The sequence below is a fragment of the Carcharodon carcharias genome, chromosome 30 (genome assembly GCF_017639515.1).
Source record: "Carcharodon carcharias isolate sCarCar2 chromosome 30, sCarCar2.pri, whole genome shotgun sequence".
Classification (NCBI taxonomy): Eukaryota; Metazoa; Chordata; class Chondrichthyes; order Lamniformes; family Lamnidae; genus Carcharodon; species Carcharodon carcharias.
The window spans coordinates 18,609,380-18,635,464 of NC_054496.1; the positions used below are offsets into that span (position 1 = coordinate 18,609,380).

A 26,085-nucleotide genomic window follows, 5' to 3' on the forward strand; every position below is an offset into this window, starting at 1 on the left:
AGGGTTCCCAGCCATTACTCAGTCACAGATTTCCACTAGTGCTTCATTCCCACAAGAGGCTGTCAGGCATTTAAAGGGGCAGAAAAACACCCTGAGGATTGGCTTACCAGCTGTCTTGTAGGCATTTGGCAGTTTTTGCCCCAAAGTGCCCCACTGTGTAGAGCCAGTAGAGCCTCCAGTGGAAGCTAATTTATGGGTCTTCACACCACCTTCCCCACAGAGGCTCAGGACTTGGTCCTAATTGAGCTTGGGTGTGGAAGCCCACCGTAATCTGTCCACACTGCCCCACATTTCCCTCATTGTCAGCCTCAAGCCTGCACAACTCCAGGCAGAATAGCGAGAAGCCTTCCAGCCCCTGGTTGAGGTGTACAGTCAGATGCAGAGTAAAGCTCCCACGATACGATCCAGCCTAACCTTGGGAAGGCATCACTCACCAGTGTGACCTCCCATTTCCCCCACTGTCCTCCTGTGGCTTCTCTAAGATTGGCCATTTAATACCAGCTTGAGGCCCTGCTGAAAGTGTTATGATCTTTACAGCCAACAGACAGCTATCTCATCAATATGAACAAAATTTCAGCCCAGGCCATGGAGTTGGATATTTCACAAAACCCCTCTGTTACCCCCTATCTCTCTGTGTGTCTCTGCCTACCTTTGTGTATCTGTCTATATGCCCCTGCCTGTGTGTGTGGCTTTAGTTGTTGTATGCCCTTGCCCATGTCTGTCTGTGTCTCTGCCTGTGTTTGTGTCTATGCTTGCAAGTCTATGCCCATGTCTACTAATCTGTGTGCCTGTATGTGGGTGTTCTCTCTGTGTCTGTATGGGTGCCCCTGCCTGTGCTCTCTGTATATCTGTGTGTCTCTGTGTGCCTGTCTGTGTGTCTGCCTGTGTGTTTATTTCTGCGTCTTTCTGTCTGTGTGTTTCTGTCTGTGTATCTTTGCCTTTATGTCTGCCTGAATGTTTATCTCTGTGTCTTCCTGTCTTTGTGTTTCTATCTGTGTATCTCCGCCCTTATCTCTGCCAGTGTGTTTATCTCTATGCATCTCTTCCTGTGCCTCTGTGTGTTTCAGGCTAGCTTTGTCACTCTGTGTCTTTATTTTGAACCGAGCTGAAAACTAACCAACTGCTCTGATATTTTCTTCAGATAATTTGTGCCCTGGTTGCAGGATGTTTACATTACCTTTTTCTAACTGTCTTTGCCTGGATGTTCCTGGACGCCTTGCAGCTTTTCATTGCATGCAGACATCTTACAGTCAAAGTGTTTACTCGCACACACGTCATCAAGCAGAGATTCCTGTATCCTTCTGGCTATGCTGTTTCTGCATTGATTGTAATAATCTCGGCAGCAATACATCCCAGTGGCTATGGATCAGAAAAAGTGTGAGTAATTTTATATTTAGTTAACATCATAGAATTGAATAGCACACAACGGTGGGGTCATTCAATCCATCATGCCGCAGTGCCTGCCCTATCAAGTCCCTTCAGAATCTTGTGTGCTTCTCATTCATCTAAACTCCAGAGACTCAGTTTATTCAGCCTCTCATCATAGGACACCCCTCTCATCCCAAGGACCAATCCAATGAACCTTCACTGTATGTCCCCCAATGCAAGTATATCCTTCTTTAAAAATGGAGTCCAAAACTGTGCAGAGAGCTGCAGGTGTAGTCTCACTGTAGCCTTGACTCCAAATCTTTTTAATGCCCTTACCTAACACCAATCTCTCAATTGTCTATCGATCAACAGTTTTTGGGGGGGTGGGGGGCAGAGCGTTTCGGTGAGCCCAAATTCCCACTGCTGCTTGCTGTCTAGTGGCCCTGCTGAAAGGCCACTGGAGTGGCCTGACTTTGTACGAAGAACATAAAACGGTGGATGACAAGTCAGCAGCCCCTTCACCCCTCGCCTGAGTTTTATTTCCATTGACTCCAAATGAGAGAATGAAGCAGAGCCAGTTCTGATGACCTAGAACTGTTATCCCCTCAACCAACTGCGTTAAAGCAGTTTATCTGATCATATATCACATTGGTGTTTGTGGGACCTTGCTGTGCGCAAAGTGGCCCCTGTGTTTCCTACATTACAACACTGCACGTCAAAAATGGCTGACTGACATTCAGTAATGAATTCTTTGGCTCTCGTAGCTGCTGGTTGAAGCTAGAATCGGGATTTCGATGGAGTTTCCAAGGGCCAGTTTGCTTTGTGATTGTGGTAAGTTTCCAGTGTTTACATTATATTCATTAAGGTGACTGACCTCTCCAGCAGCGAGAGATTGAATAACTAGAGTAGGGTTGAGTCCATGGGTTCAAAGCATTCCAAAAATAATTGAAGTGCAACATAACAGCAGAGAAGGTGATTGATTGTTTTGTGAGCATTTTCTCTTTTCCTCTTATGTAAAACAGGGAATTTTAATCAGGTGAATTATAACATTAATTGAAATAGTAAGAATAAGAGTCTTCCAAAACTCAGGTAATTTATTAGTAAGATTTTATTAGTAGTAGTAAGGTTTACTAGCAGTTGTAAAACTTAATAGTAGTAGTGGGGTTTACTAATAGTAAGTTAATAAGAAAAGTAAAGTAGGGCTCTACCTGAGCATTAAGCAAATTGTTGTAGGGTAATTGAGATTAGAGAGGTGAATGCGTGGCTCAAAGACTGGTATGGGAGAAATGGGTTTCTCATGGGGCACTGGCACCAATACTTAAGATAAGTAAATTTATTAATACTTGATAAAGATGACAGGGCGTGTCATGTGTTGCAGCTGCAGTATGTGTGGCTGCTGGTGGACAATTGTGTGATTCAGGGCAAAGATGTCTACAATAAGTGTCTGTGGCTTAAGGAGCTTCAGCTCAAAGTCAACAAACTGAAGGCCAAGCTATACACACTGCGATGCATCAGGGGAAGGTCGGGGGGAACATATCTGCAGAATGCGACCATATCTGTGGCAGAAGGAGATTCAGCTCAGAGTCAATGAGCTGGAGGCCAAGCTACAAACATTACAATGCGTCAGGGAGGGGGAAAGTTGCCTGGGCACTTTGTTCCAGAAGGCAGCTACACCCCTTAGGATAGGGTCAAGTGATTTGGTTCGTGTTCAGGGACAGGAGGGTGTGACTACGAGTGAGGCAGGTAAAGGGATCAAGAAGGTAGAAGTGGAGGAGCCTCAGCTTTTGCAATTGTCCAACAGGTTCAAGGTTCTTCCAGCCTGTATAGATAAGAGCGGGAGCTGCAAGATGGATGAGCAAACTGACCATGGCACCAGGGTAGAGGAAGCCATGCAAGCAGTGTGCGTAAATAGGAATGTAACGGTTGTATGGGATAGTATAGTCAGGGGAGTAGACACAGTTCCCAGTAGCTGAAAGCAAGAGTCCAGATGGCTGTATTACCAGTACAGTTTGGGACATCTACTCTGGGTTGGAGAGGAATTTGCAGTAGGAGGGGGACGATCCATTTGTTGTGGTCTACATGGGTACCAACAACATTGATAGGGCTAGGAAAGAGGTTCTGCATAGGAAGTATGAGCAGCTAGGATAAATTAGAAAGCAGAACCTCAAAGGTAATAATCATTGGATTTCTACCTGAGCATTAAGCAAATTGTTGTAGGGTAATTGAGATTAGAGAGGTGAATGCATGGCTCAAAGACTGGTATGGGAGAAATGGGTTTCTCATGGGGCACTGGCACCAATACTTAAGATAAGTAAATTTATTAATACTTGATAAAGATGACAGGGCGTGTCATGTGTTGCAGCTGCAGTATGTGTGGCTGCTGGTGGACAATTGTGTGATTCAGGGCAAAGATGTCTACAATAAGTGTCTGTGGCTTAAGGAGCTTCAGCTCAAAGTCAACAAACTGAAGGCCAAGCTATACACACTGCGATGCATCAGGGGAAGGTCGGGGGGAACATATCTGCAGAATGCGACCATATCTGTGGCAGAAGGAGATTCAGCTCAGAGTCAATGAGCTGGAGGCCAAGCTACAAACATTACAATGCGTCAGGGAGGGGGAAAGTTGCCTGGGCACTTTGTTCCAGAAGGCAGCTACACCCCTTAGGATAGGGTCAAGTGATTTGGTTCGTGTTCAGGGACAGGAGGGTGTGACTACGAGTGAGGCAGGTAAAGGGATCAAGAAGGTAGAAGTGGAGGAGCCTCAGCTTTTGCAATTGTCCAACAGGTTCAAGGTTCTTCCAGCCTGTATAGATAAGAGCGGGAGCTGCAAGATGGATGAGCAAACTGACCATGGCACCAGGGTAGAGGAAGCCATGCAAGCAGTGTGCGTAAATAGGAATGTAACGGTTGTATGGGATAGTATTGTCAGGGGAGTAGACACAGTTCCCAGTAGCTGAAAGCAAGAGTCCAGATGGCTGTATTACCAGTACAGTTTGGGACATCTACTCTGGGTTGGAGAGGAATTTGCAGTAGGAGGGGGACGATCCATTTGTTGTGGTCTACATGGGTACCAACAACATTGATAGGGCTAGGAAAGAGGTTCTGCATAGGAAGTATGAGCAGCTAGGATAAATTAGAAAGCAGAACCTCAAAGGTAATAATCATTGGATTTCTACCTGAGCATTAAGCAAATTGTTGTAGGGTAATTGAGATTAGAGAGGTGAATGCGTGGCTCAAAGACTGGTATGGGAGAAATGGGTTTCTCATGGGGCACTGGCACCAATACTTAAGATAAGTAAATTTATTAATACTTGATAAAGATGACAGGGCGTGTCATGTGTTGCAGCTGCAGTATGTGTGGCTGCTGGTGGACAATTGTGTGATTCAGGGCAAAGATGTCTACAATAAGTGTCTGTGGCTTAAGGAGCTTCAGCTCAAAGTCAACAAACTGAAGGCCAAGCTATACACACTGCGATGCATCAGGGGAAGGTCGGGGGGAACATATCTGCAGAATGCGACCATATCTGTGGCAGGAGGAGATTCAGCTCAGAGTCAATGAGCTGGAGGCCAAGCTACAAACATTACAATGCGTCAGGGAGGGGGAAAGTTGCCTGGGCACTTTGTTCCAGAAGGCAGCTACACCCCTTAGGATAGGGTCAAGTGATTTGGTTCGTGTTCAGGGACAGGAGGGTGTGACTACGAGTGAGGCAGGTAAAGGGATCAAGAAGGTAGAAGTGGAGGAGCCTCAGCTTTTATAATTGTCCAACAGGTTCAAGGTTCTTCCAGCCTGTATAGATAAGAGCGGGATCTGCAAGATGGATGAGCAAACTGGCACCAGGGTAGAGGAAGCCATGCAAGCAGTGTGCGTAAATAGGAATGTAACGGTTGTATGGGATAGTATAGTCAGGGGAGTAGACACAGTTCCCAGTAGCTGAAAGCAAGAGTCCAGATGGCTGTATTACCAGTACAGTTTGGGACATCTACTCTGGGTTGGAGAGGAATTTGCAGTAGGAGGGGGACGATCCATTTGTTGTGGTCTACATGGGTACCAACAACATTGATAGGGCTAGGAAAGAGGTTCTGCATAGGAAGTATGAGCAGCTAGGATAAATTAGAAAGCAGAACCTCAAAGGTAATAATCATTGGATTTCTACCTGAGCATTAAGCAAATTGTTGTAGGGTAATTGAGATTAGAGAGGTGAATGCGTGGCTCAAAGACTGGTATGGGAGAAATGGGTTTCTCATGGGGCACTGGCACCAATACTTAAGATAAGTAAATTTATTAATACTTGATAAAGATGACAGGGCGTGTCATGTGTTGCAGCTGCAGTATGTGTGGCTGCTGGTGGACAATTGTGTGATTCAGGGCAAAGATGTCTACAATAAGTGTCTGTGGCTTAAGGAGCTTCAGCTCAAAGTCAACAAACTGAAGGCCAAGCTATACACACTGCGATGCATCAGGGGAAGGTCGGGGGGAACATATCTGCAGAATGCGACCATATCTGTGGCTTGAGGAGATTCAGCTCAGAGTCAATGAGCTGGAGGCCAAGCTACAAACATTACAATGCGTCAGGGAGGGGGAAAGTTGCCTGGGCACTTTGTTCCAGAAGGCAGCTACACCCCTTAGGATAGGGTCAAGTGATTTGGTTCGTGTTCAGGGACAGGAGGGTGTGACTACGAGTGAGGCAGGTAAAGGGATCAAGAAGGTAGAAGTGGAGGAGCCTCAGCTTTTGCAATTGTCCAACAGGTTCAAGGTTCTTCCAGCCTGTATAGATAAGAGCGGGAGCTGCAAGATGGATGAGCAAACTGACCATGGCACCAGGGTAGAGGAAGCCATGCAAGCAGTGTGCGTAAATAGGAATGTAACGGTTGTATGGGATAGTATTGTCAGGGGAGTAGACACAGTTCCCAGTAGCTGAAAGCAAGAGTCCAGATGGCTGTATTACCAGTACAGTTTGGGACATCTACTCTGGGTTGGAGAGGAATTTGCAGTAGGAGGGGGACGATCCATTTGTTGTGGTCTACATGGGTACCAACAACATTGATAGGGCTAGGAAAGAGGTTCTGCATAGGAAGTATGAGCAGCTAGGATAAATTAGAAAGCAGAACCTCAAAGGTAATAATCATTGGATTTCTACCTGAGCATTAAGCAAATTGTTGTAGGGTAATTGAGATTAGAGAGGTGAATGCGTGGCTCAAAGACTGGTATGGGAGAAATGGGTTTCTCATGGGGCACTGGCACCAATACTTAAGATAAGTAAATTTATTAATACTTGATAAAGATGACAGGGCGTGTCATGTGTTGCAGCTGCAGTATGTGTGGCTGCTGGTGGACAATTGTGTGATTCAGGGCAAAGATGTCTACAATAAGTGTCTGTGGCTTAAGGAGCTTCAGCTCAAAGTCAACAAACTGAAGGCCAAGCTATACACACTGCGATGCATCAGGGGAAGGTCGGGGGGAACATATCTGCAGAATGCGACCATATCTGTGGCAGAAGGAGATTCAGCTCAGAGTCAATGAGCTGGAGGCCAAGCTACAAACATTACAATGCGTCAGGGAGGGGGAAAGTTGCCTGGGCACTTTGTTCCAGAAGGCAGCTACACCCCTTAGGATAGGGTCAAGTGATTTGGTTCGTGTTCAGGGACAGGAGGGTGTGACTACGAGTGAGGCAGGTAAAGGGATCAAGAAGGTAGAAGTGGAGGAGCCTCAGCTTTTATAATTGTCCAACAGGTTCAAGGTTCTTCCAGCCTGTATAGATAAGAGCGGGATCTGCAAGATGGATGAGCAAACTGGCACCAGGGTAGAGGAAGCCATGCAAGCAGTGTGCGTAAATAGGAATGTAACGGTTGTATGGGATAGTATAGTCAGGGGAGTAGACACAGTTCCCAGTAGCTGAAAGCAAGAGTCCAGATGGCTGTATTACCAGTACAGTTTGGGACATCTACTCTGGGTTGGAGAGGAATTTGCAGTAGGAGGGGGACGATCCATTTGTTGTGGTCTACATGGGTACCAACAACATTGATAGGGCTAGGAAAGAGCTTCTGCATAGGAAGTATGAGCAGCTAGGATAAATTAGAAAGCAGAACCTCAAAGGTAATAATCATTGGATTTCTACCTGAGCATTAAGCAAATTGTTGTAGGGTAATTGAGATTAGAGAGGTGAATGCGTGGCTCAAAGACTGGTATGGGAGAAATGGGTTTCTCATGGGGCACTGGCACCAATACTTAAGATAAGTAAATTTATTAATACTTGATAAAGATGACAGGGCGTGTCATGTGTTGCAGCTGCAGTATGTGTGGCTGCTGGTGGACAATTGTGTGATTCAGGGCAAAGATGTCTACAATAAGTGTCTGTGGCTTAAGGAGCTTCAGCTCAAAGTCAACAAACTGAAGGCCAAGCTATACACACTGCGATGCATCAGGGGAAGGTCGGGGGGAACATATCTGCAGAATGCGACCATATCTGTGGCTTGAGGAGATTCAGCTCAGAGTCAATGAGCTGGAGGCCAAGCTACAAACATTACAATGCGTCAGGGAGGGGGAAAGTTGCCTGGGCACTTTGTTCTAGAAGGCAGCTACACCCCTTAGGATAGGGTCAAGTGATTTGGTTCGTGTTCAGGGACAGGAGGGTGTGACTACGAGTGAGGCAGGTAAAGGGATCAAGAAGGTAGAAGTGGAGGAGCCTCAGCTTTTGCAATTGTCCAACAGGTTCAAGGTTCTTCCAGCCTGTATAGATAAGAGCGGGAGCTGCAAGATGGATGAGCAAACTGACCATGGCACCAGGGTAGAGGAAGCCATGCAAGCAGTGTGCGTAAATAGGAATGTAACGGTTGTATGGGATAGTATAGTCAGGGGAGTAGACACAGTTCCCAGTAGCTGAAAGCAAGAGTCCAGATGGCTGTATTACCAGTACAGTTTGGGACATCTACTCTGGGTTGGAGAGGAATTTGCAGTAGGAGGGGGACGATCCATTTGTTGTGGTCTACATGGGTACCAACAACATTGATAGGGCTAGGAAAGAGCTTCTGCATAGGAAGTATGAGCAGCTAGGATAAATTAGAAAGCAGAACCTCAAAGGTAATAATCATTGGATTTCTACCTGAGCATTAAGCAAATTGTTGTAGGGTAATTGAGATTAGAGAGGTGAATGCATGGCTCAAAGACTGGTATGGGAGAAATGGGTTTCTCATGGGGCACTGGCACCAATACTTAAGATAAGTAAATTTATTAATACTTGATAAAGATGACAGGGCGTGTCATGTGTTGCAGCTGCAGTATGTGTGGCTGCTGGTGGACAATTGTGTGATTCAGGGCAAAGATGTCTACAATAAGTGTCTGTGGCTTAAGGAGCTTCAGCTCAAAGTCAACAAACTGAAGGCCAAGCTATACACACTGCGATGCATCAGGGGAAGGTCGGGGGGAACATATCTGCAGAATGCGACCATATCTGTGGCAGAAGGAGATTCAGCTCCGAGTCAATGAGCTGGAGGCCAAGCTACAAACATTACAATGCGTCAGGGAGGGGGAAAGTTGCCTGGGCACTTTGTTCCAGAAGGCAGCTACACCCCTTAGGATAGGGTCAAGTGATTTGGTTCGTGTTCAGGGACAGGAGGGTGTGACTACGAGTGAGGCAGGTAAAGGGATCAAGAAGGTAGAAGTGGAGGAGCCTCAGCTTTTGCAATTGTCCAACAGGTTCAAGGTTCTTCCAGCCTGTATAGATAAGAGCGGGAGCTGCAAGATGGATGAGCAAACTGACCATGGCACCAGGGTAGAGGAAGCCATGCAAGCAGTGTGCGTAAATAGGAATGTAACGGTTGTATGGGATAGTATTGTCAGGGGAGTAGACACAGTTCCCAGTAGCTGAAAGCAAGAGTCCAGATGGCTGTATTACCAGTACAGTTTGGGACATCTACTCTGGGTTGGAGAGGAACTTGCAGTAGGAGGGGGACGATCCATTTGTTGTGGTCTACATGGGTACCAACAACATTGATAGGGCTAGGAAAGAGGTTCTGCATAGGAAGTATGAGCAGCTAGGATAAATTAGAAAGCAGAACCTCAAAGGTAATAATCATTGGATTTCTACCTGAGCATTAAGCAAATTGTTGTAGGGTAATTGAGATTAGAGAGGTGAATGCGTGGCTCAAAGACTGGTATGGGAGAAATGGGTTTCTCATGGGGCACTGGCACCAATACTTAAGATAAGTAAATTTATTAATACTTGATAAAGATGACAGGGCGTGTCATGTGTTGCAGCTGCAGTATGTGTGGCTGCTGGTGGACAATTGTGTGATTCAGGGCAAAGATGTCTACAATAAGTGTCTGTGGCTTAAGGAGCTTCAGCTCAAAGTCAACAAACTGAAGGCCAAGCTATACACACTGCGATGCATCAGGGGAAGGTCGGGGGGAACATATCTGCAGAATGCGACCATATCTGTGGCAGGAGGAGATTCAGCTCAGAGTCAATGAGCTGGAGGCCAAGCTACAAACATTACAATGCGTCAGGGAGGGGGAAAGTTGCCTGGGCACTTTGTTCCAGAAGGCAGCTACACCCCTTAGGATAGGGTCAAGTGATTTGGTTCGTGTTCAGGGACAGGAGGGTGTGACTACGAGTGAGGCAGGTAAAGGGATCAAGAAGGTAGAAGTGGAGGAGCCTCAGCTTTTATAATTGTCCAACAGGTTCAAGGTTCTTCCAGCCTGTATAGATAAGAGCGGGATCTGCAAGATGGATGAGCAAACTGGCACCAGGGTAGAGGAAGCCATGCAAGCAGTGTGCGTAAATAGGAATGTAACGGTTGTATGGGATAGTATAGTCAGGGGAGTAGACACAGTTCCCAGTAGCTGAAAGCAAGAGTCCAGATGGCTGTATTACCAGTACAGTTTGGGACATCTACTCTGGGTTGGAGAGGAATTTGCAGTAGGAGGGGGACGATCCATTTGTTGTGGTCTACATGGGTACCAACAACATTGATAGGGCTAGGAAAGAGGTTCTGCATAGGAAGTATGAGCAGCTAGGATAAATTAGAAAGCAGAACCTCAAAGGTAATAATCATTGGATTTCTACCTGAGCATTAAGCAAATTGTTGTAGGGTAATTGAGATTAGAGAGGTGAATGCGTGGCTCAAAGACTGGTATGGGAGAAATGGGTTTCTCATGGGGCACTGGCACCAATACTTAAGATAAGTAAATTTATTAATACTTGATAAAGATGACAGGGCATGTCATGTGTTGCAGCTGCAGTATGTGTGGCTGCTGGTGGACAATTGTGTGATTCAGGGCAAAGATGTCTACAATAAGTGTCTGTGGCTTAAGGAGCTTCAGCTCAAAGTCAACAAACTGAAGGCCAAGCTATACACACTGCGATGCATCAGGGGAAGGTCGGGGGGAACATATCTGCAGAATGCGACCATATCTGTGGCAGGAGGAGATTCAGCTCAGAGTCAATGAGCTGGAGGCCAAGCTACAAACATTACAATGCGTCAGGGAGGGGGAAAGTTGCCTGGGCACTTTGTTCCAGAATGCAGCTACACCCCTTAGGATAGGGTCAAGTGATTTGGTTCGTGTTCAGGGACAGGAGGGTGTGACTACGAGTGAGGCAGGTAAAGGGATCAAGAAGGTAGAAGTGGAGGAGCCTCAGCTTTTGCAATTGTCCAACAGGTTCAAGGTTCTTCCAGCCTGTATAGATAAGAGCGGGAGCTGCAAGATGGATGAGCAAACTGACCATGGCACCAGGGTAGAGGAAGCCATGCAAGCAGTGTGCGTAAATAGGAATGTAACGGTTGTATGGGATAGTATAGTCAGGGGAGTAGACACAGTTCCCAGTAGCTGAAAGCAAGAGTCCAGATGGCTGTATTACCAGTACAGTTTGGGACATCTACTCTGGGTTGGAGAGGAATTTGCAGTAGGAGGGGGACGATCCATTTGTTGTGGTCTACATGGGTACCAACAACATTGATAGGGCTAGGAAAGAGCTTCTGCATAGGAAGTATGAGCAGCTAGGATAAATTAGAAAGCAGAACCTCAAAGGTAATAATCATTGGATTTCTACCTGAGCATTAAGCAAATTGTTGTAGGGTAATTGAGATTAGAGAGGTGAATGCGTGGCTCAAAGACTGGTATGGGAGAAATGGGTTTCTCATGGGGCACTGGCACCAATACTTAAGATAAGTAAATTTATTAATACTTGATAAAGATGACAGGGCGTGTCATGTGTTGCAGCTGCAGTATGTGTGGCTGCTGGTGGACAATTGTGTGATTCAGGGCAAAGATGTCTACAATAAGTGTCTGTGGCTTAAGGAGCTTCAGCTCAAAGTCAACAAACTGAAGGCCAAGCTATACACACTGCGATGCATCAGGGGAAGGTCGGGGGGACCATATCTGCAGAATGCGACCATATCTGTGGCTTGAGGAGATTCAGCTCAGAGTCAATGAGCTGGAGGCCAAGCTACAAACATTACAATGCGTCAGGGAGGGGGAAAGTTGCCTGGGCACTTTGTTCCAGAAGGCAGCTACACCCCTTAGGATAGGGTCAAGTGATTTGGTTCGTGTTCAGGGACAGGAGGGTGTGACTACGAGTGAGGCAGGTAAAGGGATCAAGAAGGTAGAAGTGGAGGAGCCTCAGCTTTTGCAATTGTCCAACAGGTTCAAGGTTCTTCCAGCCTGTATAGATAAGAGCGGGAGCTGCAAGATGGATGAGCAAACTGACCATGGCACCAGGGTAGAGGAAGCCATGCAAGCAGTGTGCGTAAATAGGAATGTAACGGTTGTATGGGATAGTATAGTCAGGGGAGTAGACACAGTTCCCAGTAGCTGAAAGCAAGAGTCCAGATGGCTGTATTACCAGTACAGTTTGGGACATCTACTCTGGGTTGAAGAGGAATTTGCAGTAGGAGGGGGACGATCCATTTGTTGTGGTCTACACGGGTACCAACAACATTGATAGGGCTAGGAAAGAGGTTCTGCATAGGAAGTATGAGCAGCTAGGATAAATTAGAAAGCAGAACCTCAAAGGTAATAATCATTGGATTTCTACCTGAGCATTAAGCAAATTGTTGTAGGGTAATTGAGATTAGAGAGGTGAATGCGTGGCTCAAAGACTGGTATGGGAGAAATGGGTTTCTCATGGGGCACTGGCACCAATACTTAAGATAAGTAAATTTATTAATACTTGATAAAGATGACAGGGCGTGTCATGTGTTGCAGCTGCAGTATGTGTGGCTGCTGGTGGACAATTGTGTGATTCAGGGCAAAGATGTCTACAATAAGTGTCTGTGGCTTAAGGAGCTTCAGCTCAAAGTCAACAAACTGAAGGCCAAGCTATACACACTGCGATGCATCAGGGGAAGGTCGGGGGGAACATATCTGCAGAATGCGACCATATCTGTGGCTTGAGGAGATTCAGCTCAGAGTCAATGAGCTGGAGGCCAAGCTACAAACATTACAATGCGTCAGGGAGGGGGAAAGTTGCCTGGGCACTTTGTTCCAGAAGGCAGCTACACCCCTTAGGATAGGGTCAAGTGATTTGGTTCGTGTTCAGGGACAGGAGGGTGTGACTACGAGTGAGGCAGGTAAAGGGATCAAGAAGGTAGAAGTGGAGGAGCCTCAGCTTTTATAATTGTCCAACAGGTTCAAGGTTCTTCCAGCCTGTATAGATAAGAGCGGGATCTGCAAGATGGATGAGCAAACTGGCACCAGGGTAGAGGAAGCCATGCAAGCAGTGTGCGTAAATAGGAATGTAACGGTTGTATGGGATAGTATAGTCAGGGGAGTAGACACAGTTCCCAGTAGCTGAAAGCAAGAGTCCAGATGGCTGTATTACCAGTACAGTTTGGGACATCTACTCTGGGTTGGAGAGGAATTTGCAGTAGGAGGGGGACGATCCATTTGTTGTGGTCTACATGGGTACCAACAACATTGATAGGGCTAGGAAAGAGGTTCTGCATAGGAAGTATGAGCAGCTAGGATAAATTAGAAAGCAGAACCTCAAAGGTAATAATCATTGGATTTCTACCTGAGCATTAAGCAAATTGTTGTAGGGTAATTGAGATTAGAGAGGTGAATGCGTGGCTCAAAGACTGGTATGGGAGAAATGGGTTTCTCATGGGGCACTGGCACCAATACTTAAGATAAGTAAATTTATTAATACTTGATAAAGATGACAGGGCGTGTCATGTGTTGCAGCTGCAGTATGTGTGGCTGCTGGTGGACAATTGTGTGATTCAGGGCAAAGATGTCTACAATAAGTGTCTGTGGCTTAAGGAGCTTCAGCTCAAAGTCAACAAACTGAAGGCCAAGCTATACACACTGCGATGCATCAGGGGAAGGTCGGGGGGAACATATCTGCAGAATGCGACCATATCTGTGGCAGGAGGAGATTCAGCTCAGAGTCAATGAGCTGGAGGCCAAGCTACAAACATTACAATGCGTCAGGGAGGGGGAAAGTTGCCTGGGCACTTTGTTCCAGAATGCAGCTACACCCCTTAGGATAGGGTCAAGTGATTTGGTTCGTGTTCAGGGACAGGAGGGTGTGACTACGAGTGAGGCAGGTAAAGGGATCAAGAAGGTAGAAGTGGAGGAGCCTCAGCTTTTGCAATTGTCCAACAGGTTCAAGGTTCTTCCAGCCTGTATAGATAAGAGCGGGAGCTGCAAGATGGATGAGCAAACTGACCATGGCACCAGGGTAGAGGAAGCCATGCAAGCAGTGTGCGTAAATAGGAATGTAACGGTTGTATGGGATAGTATAGTCAGGGGAGTAGACACAGTTCCCAGTAGCTGAAAGCAAGAGTCCAGATGGCTGTATTACCAGTACAGTTTGGGACATCTACTCTGGGTTGGAGAGGAATTTGCAGTAGGAGGGGGACGATCCATTTGTTGTGGTCTACATGGGTACCAACAACATTGATAGGGCTAGGAAAGAGGTTCTGCATAGGAAGTATGAGCAGCTAGGATAAATTAGAAAGCAGAACCTCAAAGGTAATAATCATTGGATTTCTACCTGAGCATTAAGCAAATTGTTGTAGGGTAATTGAGATTAGAGAGGTGAATGTGTGGCTCAAAGACTGGTATGGGAGAAATGGATTTCTCATAGGGCACTGGCACCAGTACTGAGAAAAGTGGGAGCTGTACATTGGCATAGCCTTCACCTTAAACCATGCAGGGACCAGTGTTCTGACAAATTATATAACTAGGGCAGTAGAGAGGACTTGAAATTAATGTAAGGGACATATCTTTTTATTTCTGTTGGACTGTTGTAAAGAGCATATCTTTTTATTTTCTGCTGGGCTATGGATTAAAATTACAATGGCTGCAGTTTGAAAGACATGTCCACTGGAATAGGATGAGCGATATATACAATGCTAAAGTCCTGGAACAGAGTTTGCCATAAAAGACAGGATGGTGCAGGAAAGGAGTCCTGGACCAAGGGAGCTGTCTGGCAACAACATTTTAATTGGCTCCTAACCAGGTGACCAGGTTTTGTGTGAGGGCAGTGCAACAGAGTAGCTCCTAGCCTGAAAGGGGAAAGACGTAAAACCTCTTGCATCTGTGAGTGGAAGATTCCAGTCATTCCAAAATAATAGCAAGCTGGCTTTTTCTCCTCATATCTCTATAACCTGCTCTCTCTCTCTGAAAACCCCTGACAAGAGGCAAAGGGGAAAATCACTGTTGGAGACATTGAAAGGCAAGTGCTCAACCAGTGAACTAAACAATGAAAGTGCTGGAAGACCACCTCGTGCCATCAACAAGAACTGAAAGGAATTTGGAAGATGTCAATCAAAATCAACCCATCGAATTCTGTACTCCGGAATTGGTGCTATTGAACCGTTTTATCCCACCCTTAAAATCCATGTTTTGTGTGTCTCATGTGTTTTGTATGTGTGTGTGTATAGAGATTTAAGAAGGGGTAGAGTTTAGGTTATAGAGTTAGAAATTAGCAGTTCATATTTCTTTCTTTTGCCGCTGGTTAACAACAGTTTGTTCAATAAACAGTTATTTACACGTTAAGTTTACAAACCTGGTGCTCGTATTCTGTTAACCTAAATTAAACAGTGAGATAGAATTAGTGGTTTGGTGGTTATCTGATGGTTTGGTTAAACTTTTCACATTTGTCACGGCTCGGGGAACAGTGGAACTTGATATTACAGCGCACTATCCCCAGTGAGTTGTGACAAAGTTTGGGGGCTCAGCTCCGGGATATTTTTGAACAAAAGATGACAACGATTTGGGTGTAGATTTAATAAGTAATAAAAGTGAGAAAGAAAGACCAGGTTTGTACTGTCAAAAATAAGATGGCACTGGAAACTGATAATGCTTTCCTGTAAGTGGAAGAGATGTCCCTGACGATTTTACAAAGGATCCTAAAAGCCAGGTTAATCGAATTGTCAAGTAAATTAAGAGTAGGATTGCCTGCCAAAGCTAGGAAGGCAGAGACAATCGAAGGGATGGCTCAGCATTTGAAATTGGAAAGAATACCCGAGAGACTGAGTTCTCCAAGGGATGGTTCATTGGAATGGGCTCAAATTCAGTTGCAAATGAAAAAAATTGGAAATAGGGGCAGCAGAAAAGGAAAGTGAAAGAGCATTCCAAAGGGAACAGGCAGAAAGGGCATTCCAAAGGGAACAGGCAGAAAAGGAAAGTGAAAGAGCATTCCAAAGGGAACAGGCAGAAAGGGCATTCCAAAGGGAACAGGCAGAAAAGGAAAGTGAAAGAGCATTCCAAAGGGAACAGGCAGAAAGGGCATTCCAAAGGGAACAGGCGGAAAGAGTATTCCAAAGGGAACAGGCAGAAAGAGCATTCCAAAGGGAACAGGCAGAAAGAGTATTCCAAAGGGAACAGGCAGAAAGGGCATTCCAAAGGGAACAGGCAGAAAGGGCATTCCAAAGAGAACAGGCAGAAAAGGAAAGGGAAAGAGCATTCCAAAGGGAACAGGCAGAAAGAGCATTCCAAAGGGAACAGGCAGAAAGAGTATTCCAAAGGGAACAGGCAGAAAGGGCATTCCAAAGGGAACAGGCAGAAAGGGCATTCCAAAGGGAACAGGCAGAAAGAGTATTCCAAAGGGAACAGGCAGAAAGGGCATTCCAAAGGGAACAGGCAGAAAGGGCATTCCAAAGGGAACAGGCAGAAAGAGTATTCCAAAGGGAACAGGCAGAAAGGGCATTCCAAAGGGAACAGGCAGAAAAGGAAAGTGAAAGAGCATTCCAAAGGGAACAGGCAGAAAGGGCATTCCAAAGGGAACAGGCAGAAAAGGAAAGTGAAAGAGCATTCCAAAGGGAACAGGCAGAAAGAGCATTCCAAAGGGAACAGGCGGAAAGAGTATTCCAAAGGGAACAGGCAGAAAGAGCATTCCAAAGGGAACAGGCAGAAAGAATATTCCAAAGGGAACAGACAGAAAGGGCATTCCAAAGGGAACAGGCAGAAAAGGAAAGTGAAAGAGCATTCCAAAGGGAACAGGCAGAAAGGGCATTCCAAAGGGAACAGGCGGAAAGAGTATTCCAAAGGGAACAGGCAGAAAGAGCATTCCAAAGGGAACAGGCAGAAAGAGTATTCCAAAGGGAACAGGCAGAAAGGGCATTCCAAAGGGAACAGGCGGAAAGAGCATTCCAAAGGGAACAGGCAGAAAGGGCATTCCAAAGGGAACAGGCAGAAAGGGCATTCCAAAGGGAACAGGCAGAAAAGGAAAGGGAAAGGACATTTGAAAGGGAGTTAGAAATGGCAAAGTTAGAAAGGGAGGTAGGAAAAAAGAGAGAGAATTCCAGGTTAAAATGCTGACAGTTAATAAAGAGACACCAATGGGTGAGGCAGGTCTTATTTCCAGATCAGGACCCAGTGGGAAGATGTCTAAATTTGTGCAAGCTCTTCCAAGGTTTGAAGAAAGGGATGTTGAAGCATTCTTCATTTCACTTGAGAAGATAGCTAAACAAATGAACTGGCCAAAGGAAAACTGGACACTGCCCATGCAGAGCAAAGTGACAGATAGAGCACAGGAAATTTATGCTTCACTGTCAGAGGAGATTTCTAGGGATTGTGGTGTGATAAAAAAGGCCATTTTGAGTGCATATGAGTTGGTCATTCAGACAAAAATTTTGAAATTTAAGAAAACAGCCTGGGCAAACATACATTGAATTTGAAAGGATTAAGCAAAGTAGTTTTGACAGGTGGATGCGATCATTAGGAGTTGAAACTACCTATGAAGTTCTCAGGGAGACCATTCTCTTGGAAGAATTTAAAAACTCTGTACGTTCTATAATAAGAACCCATGCTGAAGATCAAGGGTTGCAACTGCTAGACAGGCAGCAGCAATGGCTGATGATTATGAGCTGATCCATAAAACTAAACCTTTTTTCCATCACCCCCATAATGTTGAAAAGTGGGAGAGTGAAAGTGAGGCAAGTAGCCACGGTAAAGAATAGATAGCTGGGAATACCTAGAGATCTCCTCCCCAGATCAGGAAGGAAGGTACAGAGGGTGGAGGTGAGTCTCAAGGCCTAAGTGCTTCCATTGTAATAAAGTGGGACACATTCATTCAGAATACTGGAAGTTGCAAGGGAAGCCCATGGAACTTATTGGAGTCTGTAAGAGTGAGTCCGAAAAGGAAACTCAAAGAGAAAATGCCACGGATCAAATTGTAGCTTTAACTACAAATAAGGGTCTGGAGGTAACCATTGCTGTGAATGCAGGTGAAGTGAATAAGGTAGGTGAGAGATATATAAGGTTTTTGTCTAAAGGAAAGATAACCCCTTTTTTAACAAATGATGCAGCTAAACCCATAACTATACCTAGGGACACAGGAGCTACTCAAACTCTTTTGCTGGAGAAGGACCTAGTTTTCCCTCCAAAGAATTCAATGAAAGCTAAAGTATTGGTAAACGAGATAAGTGGAGAGTATATCCCGGTTTCATTGTACAAAGCACAATTGGAGTGTGATTTGTTGTCTGGATCAGTGGTTGTAGGAGTAGTTAAGAAATTACCCGTGGATGGAGTTGATTTACTTCTAGGGAATGATTTGGCAGGAGTGAAGGTTATAGCTTTGCCCATAATTACAGAAAGTCTGAGAGAGGCTAAAGAGATGGAACAGTTACAAGAAAGGTTCCTGGTATTTTTCCATCATGTATGGCGACCAGAGCAATGGATAAAAAAGTCCATCACCAGAGGCCAAAGTAATACCACAAGCAGATGTTAGAGTAGCCGAAACTTTCTTTAAGGATGAGGATAATTCAAAGGAAGTGTTTGGCAGGTCTTCATTAATTGAAGCTCGGAAAGCAAATCCAGAGTTAAACAAGTCAGTACAATCAGCTCACACTGAAGCTGAGGCAGAAGGAGTTCCAGAGTGCTATTACAATAAAAATGGAGTTCTGATGAAGAAGTGGAGACACCCTCACAGACCTGCAGATGAGGAATAGACGGTTCTTCATCAGACAATTGTACCACCCAAATATTGTAAGGAGATATTGCGAGTAGCTTGAAATCCCTATGACAGGAATACCGAAAACCCAAGCATTGATAAACAGGCATTTTACCTGGCCAAGACTTCATAAGGACGTAGTGCAATTTTACAAAATGTGTCATACATGTTAGGTAGTAGGTAAACCTCAACATGTAATCAAACCAGCACCTTTCATACCCATATCAGTTTTTGAAGAACCATTCAGTTGGGTGTTATTGTGTAGGACCATTTCCCAAATTGAAAGAAGGCCATCAGTACATCCTCACAATCATGGATATGACAACCCGATTTATAGATGGTATTCCTTTAAGGACAAATACAGCTAAGGTGGTAGTGAAAAAGTTAACTCAGTTTTTCACTTGTTATGGCCTGCCAAGTGAAATGCAATCTGACCAAGGTTCTAAATTCATGTCTTCCAGGACATAATCAGCGATTTGGGTATCAAACAACTAAAGTCTACCGCCTATCACCCACAGGCACAGGAGCTTTAAAGAGATGCCATCTGACTCTCAAATCCATGATTAAGACCTATTACCATGAATACCCATAGGATTGAGACAAAGTATTAGATTCTTACTACTTGCTACCAGAGATTCTCCAAAAGAATCTATTAGATTTAGTCCATTTGAATTGATCTATGGCCATGAAATAAGAGGCCCATTAAAAGTGATTAAGGAAACGTTCTTGAAGCCGAAAGACAAATCCTCCATGTTGGATTACGTGTCCACGTTTCTAGAAAGACTCACAGGCGCATGTAAAATAGCACGAGAGCGCTTAAAACTTTCCCAAGACAATATGAAAGAATGGGTAGACAAACATGCTGCAATTAGAACATTCCAAGCAGGAGATGAAGTATTAGTATTATTACCTTTGCAGGGTGAACCCCCAAAAGTGAAATTCAGTGGCTTCTACAAGATAGTTAGGAGAGTTAGTAAATTGACTTATCTGATAGATACTCCTGAGTATAGGAAGAAGAAATGGTTATGTCACAAAAACATGATGAAGCAATATAATCACAGAGAAGGTGATCAGACAGAGCAGGTGTGCCAGGTGGTAGGAGTAGTGGAGGGTAACAGAGAAAGTAAGGGCAAGGTAGAAGGAGAAGTAGACGGTGCCCAAAGTGAAGCTCCTACTATTTGACTAGCGAATACGACAACACTGGGACAGTCAGACACTCTGTTCTCATATCCGAGAAAGTGTTCTACAGTAGAAAAAGAAACTCTAGCATTGTTGTTGTCTCTTCAACACTTTGAAGTTTATGTCTGACATGATAACAAAGAAACACTAATCTCCACTGACCATAACCCGCTGCAAAGTTTAAAACTCGAAATGTGAGACTGCTTAGATGGAGTCTATTATTTCAACCATTCAATGTAAAGATGGTTCACATGACCGGCAAAGGTAATGTGATTGCGGATGCATTGTTCCAGGTGTAAAATACTAAAATAAGTTAAAGGGATAAGAAACGCTGAAGATTGTACAAGGGGGAGGAAGGATTAATTAAAGTAAGTCTCGTGTTTTGTTGCCCATGTGTCATATACCTTGTGAGGAAGCACATTTTTGAAATGACATTTCATCTCTTTTAAGGGTGGAGGCATGTAAGAAACATACCTTTTTTTTCTGTTGGACTGTTTTAAAGAAAATATCTTTTTATTTTCCGTTGAACAGTGGATTAAAATTACAATGGCTGCAGTTTGAAAGACATGTCAACTGGAACAGGATGAGAGGTATATACAATGTTGCAGTCCTGGAGCAGAGTGTGCCATGAAAGACAGAATGGTGCCTAAAAGGAGTCCTGGACCAAGGGACTTGTCTGGCAACAATGTTTTAATTGGCTCCTGACCAGGTGACCAGGTTTTGTGTGAGGGCAGTGCAGCAGAATAGCTCCTAGCCTGAAAGGGAAAAGACCTAGGCCTGAATGTTTCCCACATGAGGAGGGATCGGTGGGAGCAGGCGGGGGCAGTCACATTTGCGGAGCAGACTGCTGCCCACAGTCAGCTCCGTGCTGCCATTTGATGCAGGCAGGCCAATTAAGGCCCGCCCAGCATAAGGCGCGAGCGGTAGCACTCAGTGCTACCTGTGTAGGTGGGAGGAGGAGGGAGAGTCAGGGCCAGCACGCAAAAGAGCACTTCACTCTCCCCCGAGGCACGGAGCTGTCCCCTCATGTGATAGTGTCACATGAGATGGGGTATGTTTTTATTTTTCTGAAAAACTTTTTATTTCTTTCATAAAAGTTTTAGGAAACCCCATCCAGGGTGTGCCCGCTGAACGAAACATCACGGGACAGTGCGATGACCTCAGGACGCACACCCAATGTCATCACGTATTATTTTATGCACAGGTCTGTCGGGCCAGCCCACGCACGCCGACTGAAAAACCCTAGCCCTAAATCCTCTTGCTCCTGTGTGTGGAAGATTCCAGTCATTCCACAATAACAGCTAGCTGGCTTTTTCTCCTCATATCTCTATCACCTGCTCTCTCTGAAAACCCCTGTCAAGAGGCAAAGGGGAAAATCACTGTTGAAGACGTTGAAAGGCAAGTGCTCAGCCAGTGAACTAAATACTGAAAGTGTTGGAAGACCACTTCGTGTCATCAACAAGAACTAAAAGGAATTTGAAAGATATCGCTCAAAATCAACCCATCGAATCCTGTACTCTGGACTTGGTGCTATTGAACTGTTTTATCCCACCAGTAAAATCCATGTTTTTGTCTGTCTTAAGTGTCTTGTATGTGTGTGTGTATAGGGATTTAAGAATGGGTAGAATTTAGGTTATAGAGTTAGAAATTAGCAGTTTATATTTCTTTCTTTTGCCACTGGTTAACAACAGTTTGTTCAATAAACAGTTATTTACTTATTAAGTTGACAAACCTGGTGCTCATATTCTGTTAACCTAAATTAAACAGTGAAGTAGAATTGGGGCAATCTGGTGCTATGGTCAAACTTTTCATATTTGTCACAGCTTGGGGAACAGTGGGGCTTGATAGTACAGCGCACTATCCCCAGTGAGTCAATATTACAGCGCACTATCCCCAGTGAGTCAATATTACAGCGCACTATCCCCAGTGAGTCGATATTACAGCGCCCTTTCCCCACTGAGTCGATATTACAGCGCCCTATCCCCACTGAGTCGATATTACAGCGCACTATCCCCAGTGAGTCGATATTACAGTGCACTATCCCCAGTGAGTCGATATTACAGCGCACTTTCCCCAGTGAGTCGATATTACAGCGCACCATCCCCAGTAAGTCGATATTACAGTGCACTATCCCCACTGAGTCGGTATTACAGCGCACTATCCCCACTGAGTCGATATTATAGCGCACTATCCCCAGTGAGTCAATATTACAGCGCACCATCCCCAGTGAGTCGTGACACTAAATAGTGGGGAGAAAGGACCATGTGAGAAGAGATGTGGTAAATTAAAGGGAAAACGATGAAGAAATTGAGCAGGGTAGAAATTTGGATAATGATAACCAGGATGTGGCAAGAAGGGATAGAGCACACAAACTTATGAGCGCACCAGCAGAGGTGTAAGGCCAGATATTGCAAAAATGGTTAAAAAAAACAGAGTTAAAGGCTCTGTATCTGAAAGCATGCAGCATTCAAAATAACATGGATGAATTGTTAGCACAAATAGAAATAAATATGTGTGATCTGATAACCGTTACAGAGACATGGTTGCAAACTGTCCTAGGCTGGGACATGAATATTGATGGGTATTTGATGATTCAGAAAGACAGGAAGCTAGGAAAAGGTAGGGGGTAGCTCTGTTAATTAAAGGTGACGTTAATACAGTAGTGAGAAATGACCTAAGCTCTGAAGAATCACTTTGGGTAGAGATAAGAAATAGGAAATGTAAGAGATCAATTGTGTGAGTAGTTTATGAGCCCCCTAACAGTAGTTACACCATAGGACAGAGTACACTGGAAGAAATAAATGTGGCATGTAAGAAAGGTACTGAAATAATTATGGGTGACTTTAATCTTCATGTGGATTACATGAATCATTTTGGCAAAGGTAACCTAGAAAATGAGTTCATAGATGGTATCCAGGGCAATTTCTTAGACCAGCACCTTCTAGTGACAAATAGGGAGCAGGCTATTCTAGACCTGGTAATTAGCAATGAGACAGGATTAATTAATAACTTCATGGTAAAGGTGACAGCATTCGTAATATGAGCGAATATCATGTTCAGTTTGAAGGTGAGAAGTATGAGTCAAAGACTAGTGCTCTAAACCTAAATAAAGGTAATTATAAAGATATGAAGGCAGAGTTGGCTAACCTGAATTAGGAAACTAGGCAAAGGTAGGACAGTAGAGATGCAGTGGCAGAATTTTAAGGAGATATTTAATAACTCTCAGCAAAGATATCCCAGTGAGAAAGAAAGAGTCTTTGAGAAGGACAAATAAGGAATTTAAAGATAGCATCAAATTGAAAGAAACGCTGTAAAAATCTGCAAAGATTAGTGGTAAATCAAAAGATTGATCAGATTTTAAGAACCAGGAAAAATGAACTAAAAAATAATAAAGAGAGAGCTATTAGAGTATGAGAGAAAACTAGCTAATAGTATAACAGAGACAGTAAGAGTTTCTACACATATTTAAATAGGAAAAAAGTAACTAAAGCAAGTGTTGGTCCTCTAGAAAGTGAGTCTAAGGAATTGATAATGGAAAATGAGGAAATGGTGGAGGCATTGAGCAGGTATATTGTGTCTGTTTTCACTGTAGAAGTCTTAGCAAACTTCCCAAAGATACTTGAAAATCAAGAGGTGAAAGGGACAGAGGAACTTGTAACAATCACCATCACCAGGGAAAAGGTGCTGAGGAGATATTAGATCTAAAGGCTGACAAGTCCCCAGGACCTGATGGCCTGCATCTTTGGGTCTTAACAGAATTGGCTGCAGATATGGTAGAGGCATTGGTTATAATCTTCCAAAATTCCTTAGATTTTGGAAGGATCCCAGTGGATTGGAAAAGAGCAAATGCAACTCCCAGTTAGCCTAACACCTGTCATAGGGAAGTTGATAGAATCTATTATTAAGGAAGTGATAGCACAATGCTTAAAATATCATAATAGGAGCAGACAGAGTCGACATGGTTTTGGGAAAGGGAAATTGCATTCGACTAACTTATTAAAGTTCTTTGAGGAAATAACAAGCAAGGTGGATAAAGGATAAAGCTGTGGTTTAGTTTGATTTCCAAAAGGCATTTGGTTTCTTTTTATTCATTCACAGGATGTGGGCTTCGCTGGCTGGGCCAGCATTTATTGCCCATCCCTAGTTTCCCTTGAGAAGGTGGTGGTGAGCTGCAGTCCTGAACCGATGCAGTCCATGTGGTGTAGGTACACCCACAGTGCTGTTGGGGGGTGAGTTTCAGGACTTTGACCCAGCGACAGTGAAGGAACGGTGATATATTTCCAAGCCAGGATGGTGAGTGGCTTGGAGGGGAACTTCCAGGTGGTGGTGTTCCCATGCATCTGCTGCCCTTGTCCTTCTAGGTGGTGGTGGTTGTGGGTTTGGAAGGTGCTGTCGAAGAAACCTTGGTGAATTCCTGCTGTGCATCTTGTAGATGGTACACATTGCTGCTACTGTGCGTCGGATGTGGAGGGAGTGAATGTTTGTGGATGTGGTGCCAAATAAGTGGGCTGCTTTGTCCCTGGATGATGTCAAGCTTCTTGAGTGTTGTTGGAGCTGCACTCATCCAGGCAAGTGGAGAGTATTCCATCACACTCCTGACTTGTGCCTTGTAGATGGTGGACAGGCTTTGGGAGTCAGGAGGTGGGTTACTCGTCGCAGGATTCCTAGCCTCTGACCTGCTCTTGTAGCCACAAAATTTATGGCAAGTCCTGTTCAGTTCCTGGTCAATGGTAACCCCCAGGATGTTTATGGTGGTGGATTCAGTGATGGTAATGCCATTGAACATCATGGGGTGATGGGGCGATGGTTGGATTCTCTCTTGTTGGAGAGAATCATTGTTGTCATTGCCTGACACTTGTGTGGTGCAACAGATAAAGTGCCACAAGTGACAGATAAAGTGCCATATCAAAGGATACTACAAAAATAAGAGCTCATGATGTAGGTGGTAACATGTTAGCATGGATAAAGGACAGGTTAGCTAGCAGGAAGCACAGAATAGGGATAAATGGTCTTTTTTGGATAGGCAAGCTGGAACAAATGGAGTGCCACAGGGATCAGTGCTGGGATTAACTATTTACAATCTATTTAAATGACTTTGATAAAGGGGCTGAATGCATGGTAGCTAAATTTGCCGATGACACCAAGATAGTTAGGAAAGTAGTTTGTCAAGGGGAGGTAAAGAGTTCACAAAGGAATATAGATAGGTTAAGTGATTGGGCAAAAATTTGGCAGATGGAGTATAGTGTGGAAAATTGTGACCTTGTCCACTTTAGCAGGAAGAATAAAAGCAATATATTATTTAAATGGAGAGAGATTACAGAAATCTGAGGTACAGAGGGATCTGGGTGCCCTGGTACATGAATCACAAAAAGTTAGTGTGCAGGTACTGCAAGTGATTAGGAAAACAGATGGAATGTTGGCATTTATTGCAAAGGGAATGGAATATAAAAGTATGGAAGTTTTACTGCAGCTGTACAGGACCTTGGTGAGACCACATCTGGATTACTGCATATAGTTTCTGTCCCCTTCTTTGAAAAATAATATATTTGCATTCGTAGCAGTTTAGAGAATGTTCACTCAACTCATTTCTGGGGTGAAGGACTTATCTTTTGAAGAAAGGTTGAACAGGCTGAGCTCTTACCCACTGGAGTTTAGAAACATATCAGATCCTGAGAGGACTTGGATACCTGGAAGGTGTTTCCTCTTATAGGGGAGACTAGAATTAGGGGACACAGTATAAAAATATGAGATCTCCCTGTAAAGATGGAGATGAGGGGATGTTTTTCTCTCTCAGAGCTTTGTAAGTTTGTGGAATTCTCTTCCCCAGAAAGTGGGTCACTGAATTCATTCAATGCTGGGTTAGAGAGATTTCTGATAGACAAAGGAGTTAAGGGGCATGGGGAGCAGACAGGAAAGTGGAGTTGAGACCACAGTCAGCTCAGCCATGATCTTACCAAAGAGCAGAGTAGGCTCGAAGGGCGAAATGGCCTTCTTCTGCTCCTATGTTCCTATGAACAAGGCCTCATTCAACAGGAGAGATCAATCAGGCCATTAGGTGCACCCGGCTTATGGGCCCCTCCCAATGTACTGAAAGATGTCCTCACCTAATTGTCCAACCTGCTCCTCACCGCTGTCCTGAAAG

At 44.5% G+C, this 26,085-nt stretch overlaps 1 protein-coding gene across 5 annotated transcripts in view; it reads left to right on the forward strand.

The window, feature by feature from the left end:
* The window catches only part of LOC121271411 (adhesion G protein-coupled receptor E1-like), a 69,721-nt gene that overhangs the window by 35,814 nt on the left and 7,822 nt on the right, over positions 1–26,085 (forward strand). For all 5 annotated transcript variants that reach the window (XR_005941713.1, XM_041177403.1, XM_041177404.1 and 2 more), the window contains 2 exons: positions 1,142–1,377; positions 2,133–2,199. Coding sequence is in view for 4 of the 5 variants with exons in the window: in XM_041177403.1 (XP_041033337.1) it covers positions 1,142–1,377; positions 2,133–2,199 (303 nt within the window). In the remaining variant the exon portion in view is untranslated. The remainder of the gene's footprint in view (positions 1–1,141; positions 1,378–2,132; positions 2,200–26,085) is intronic.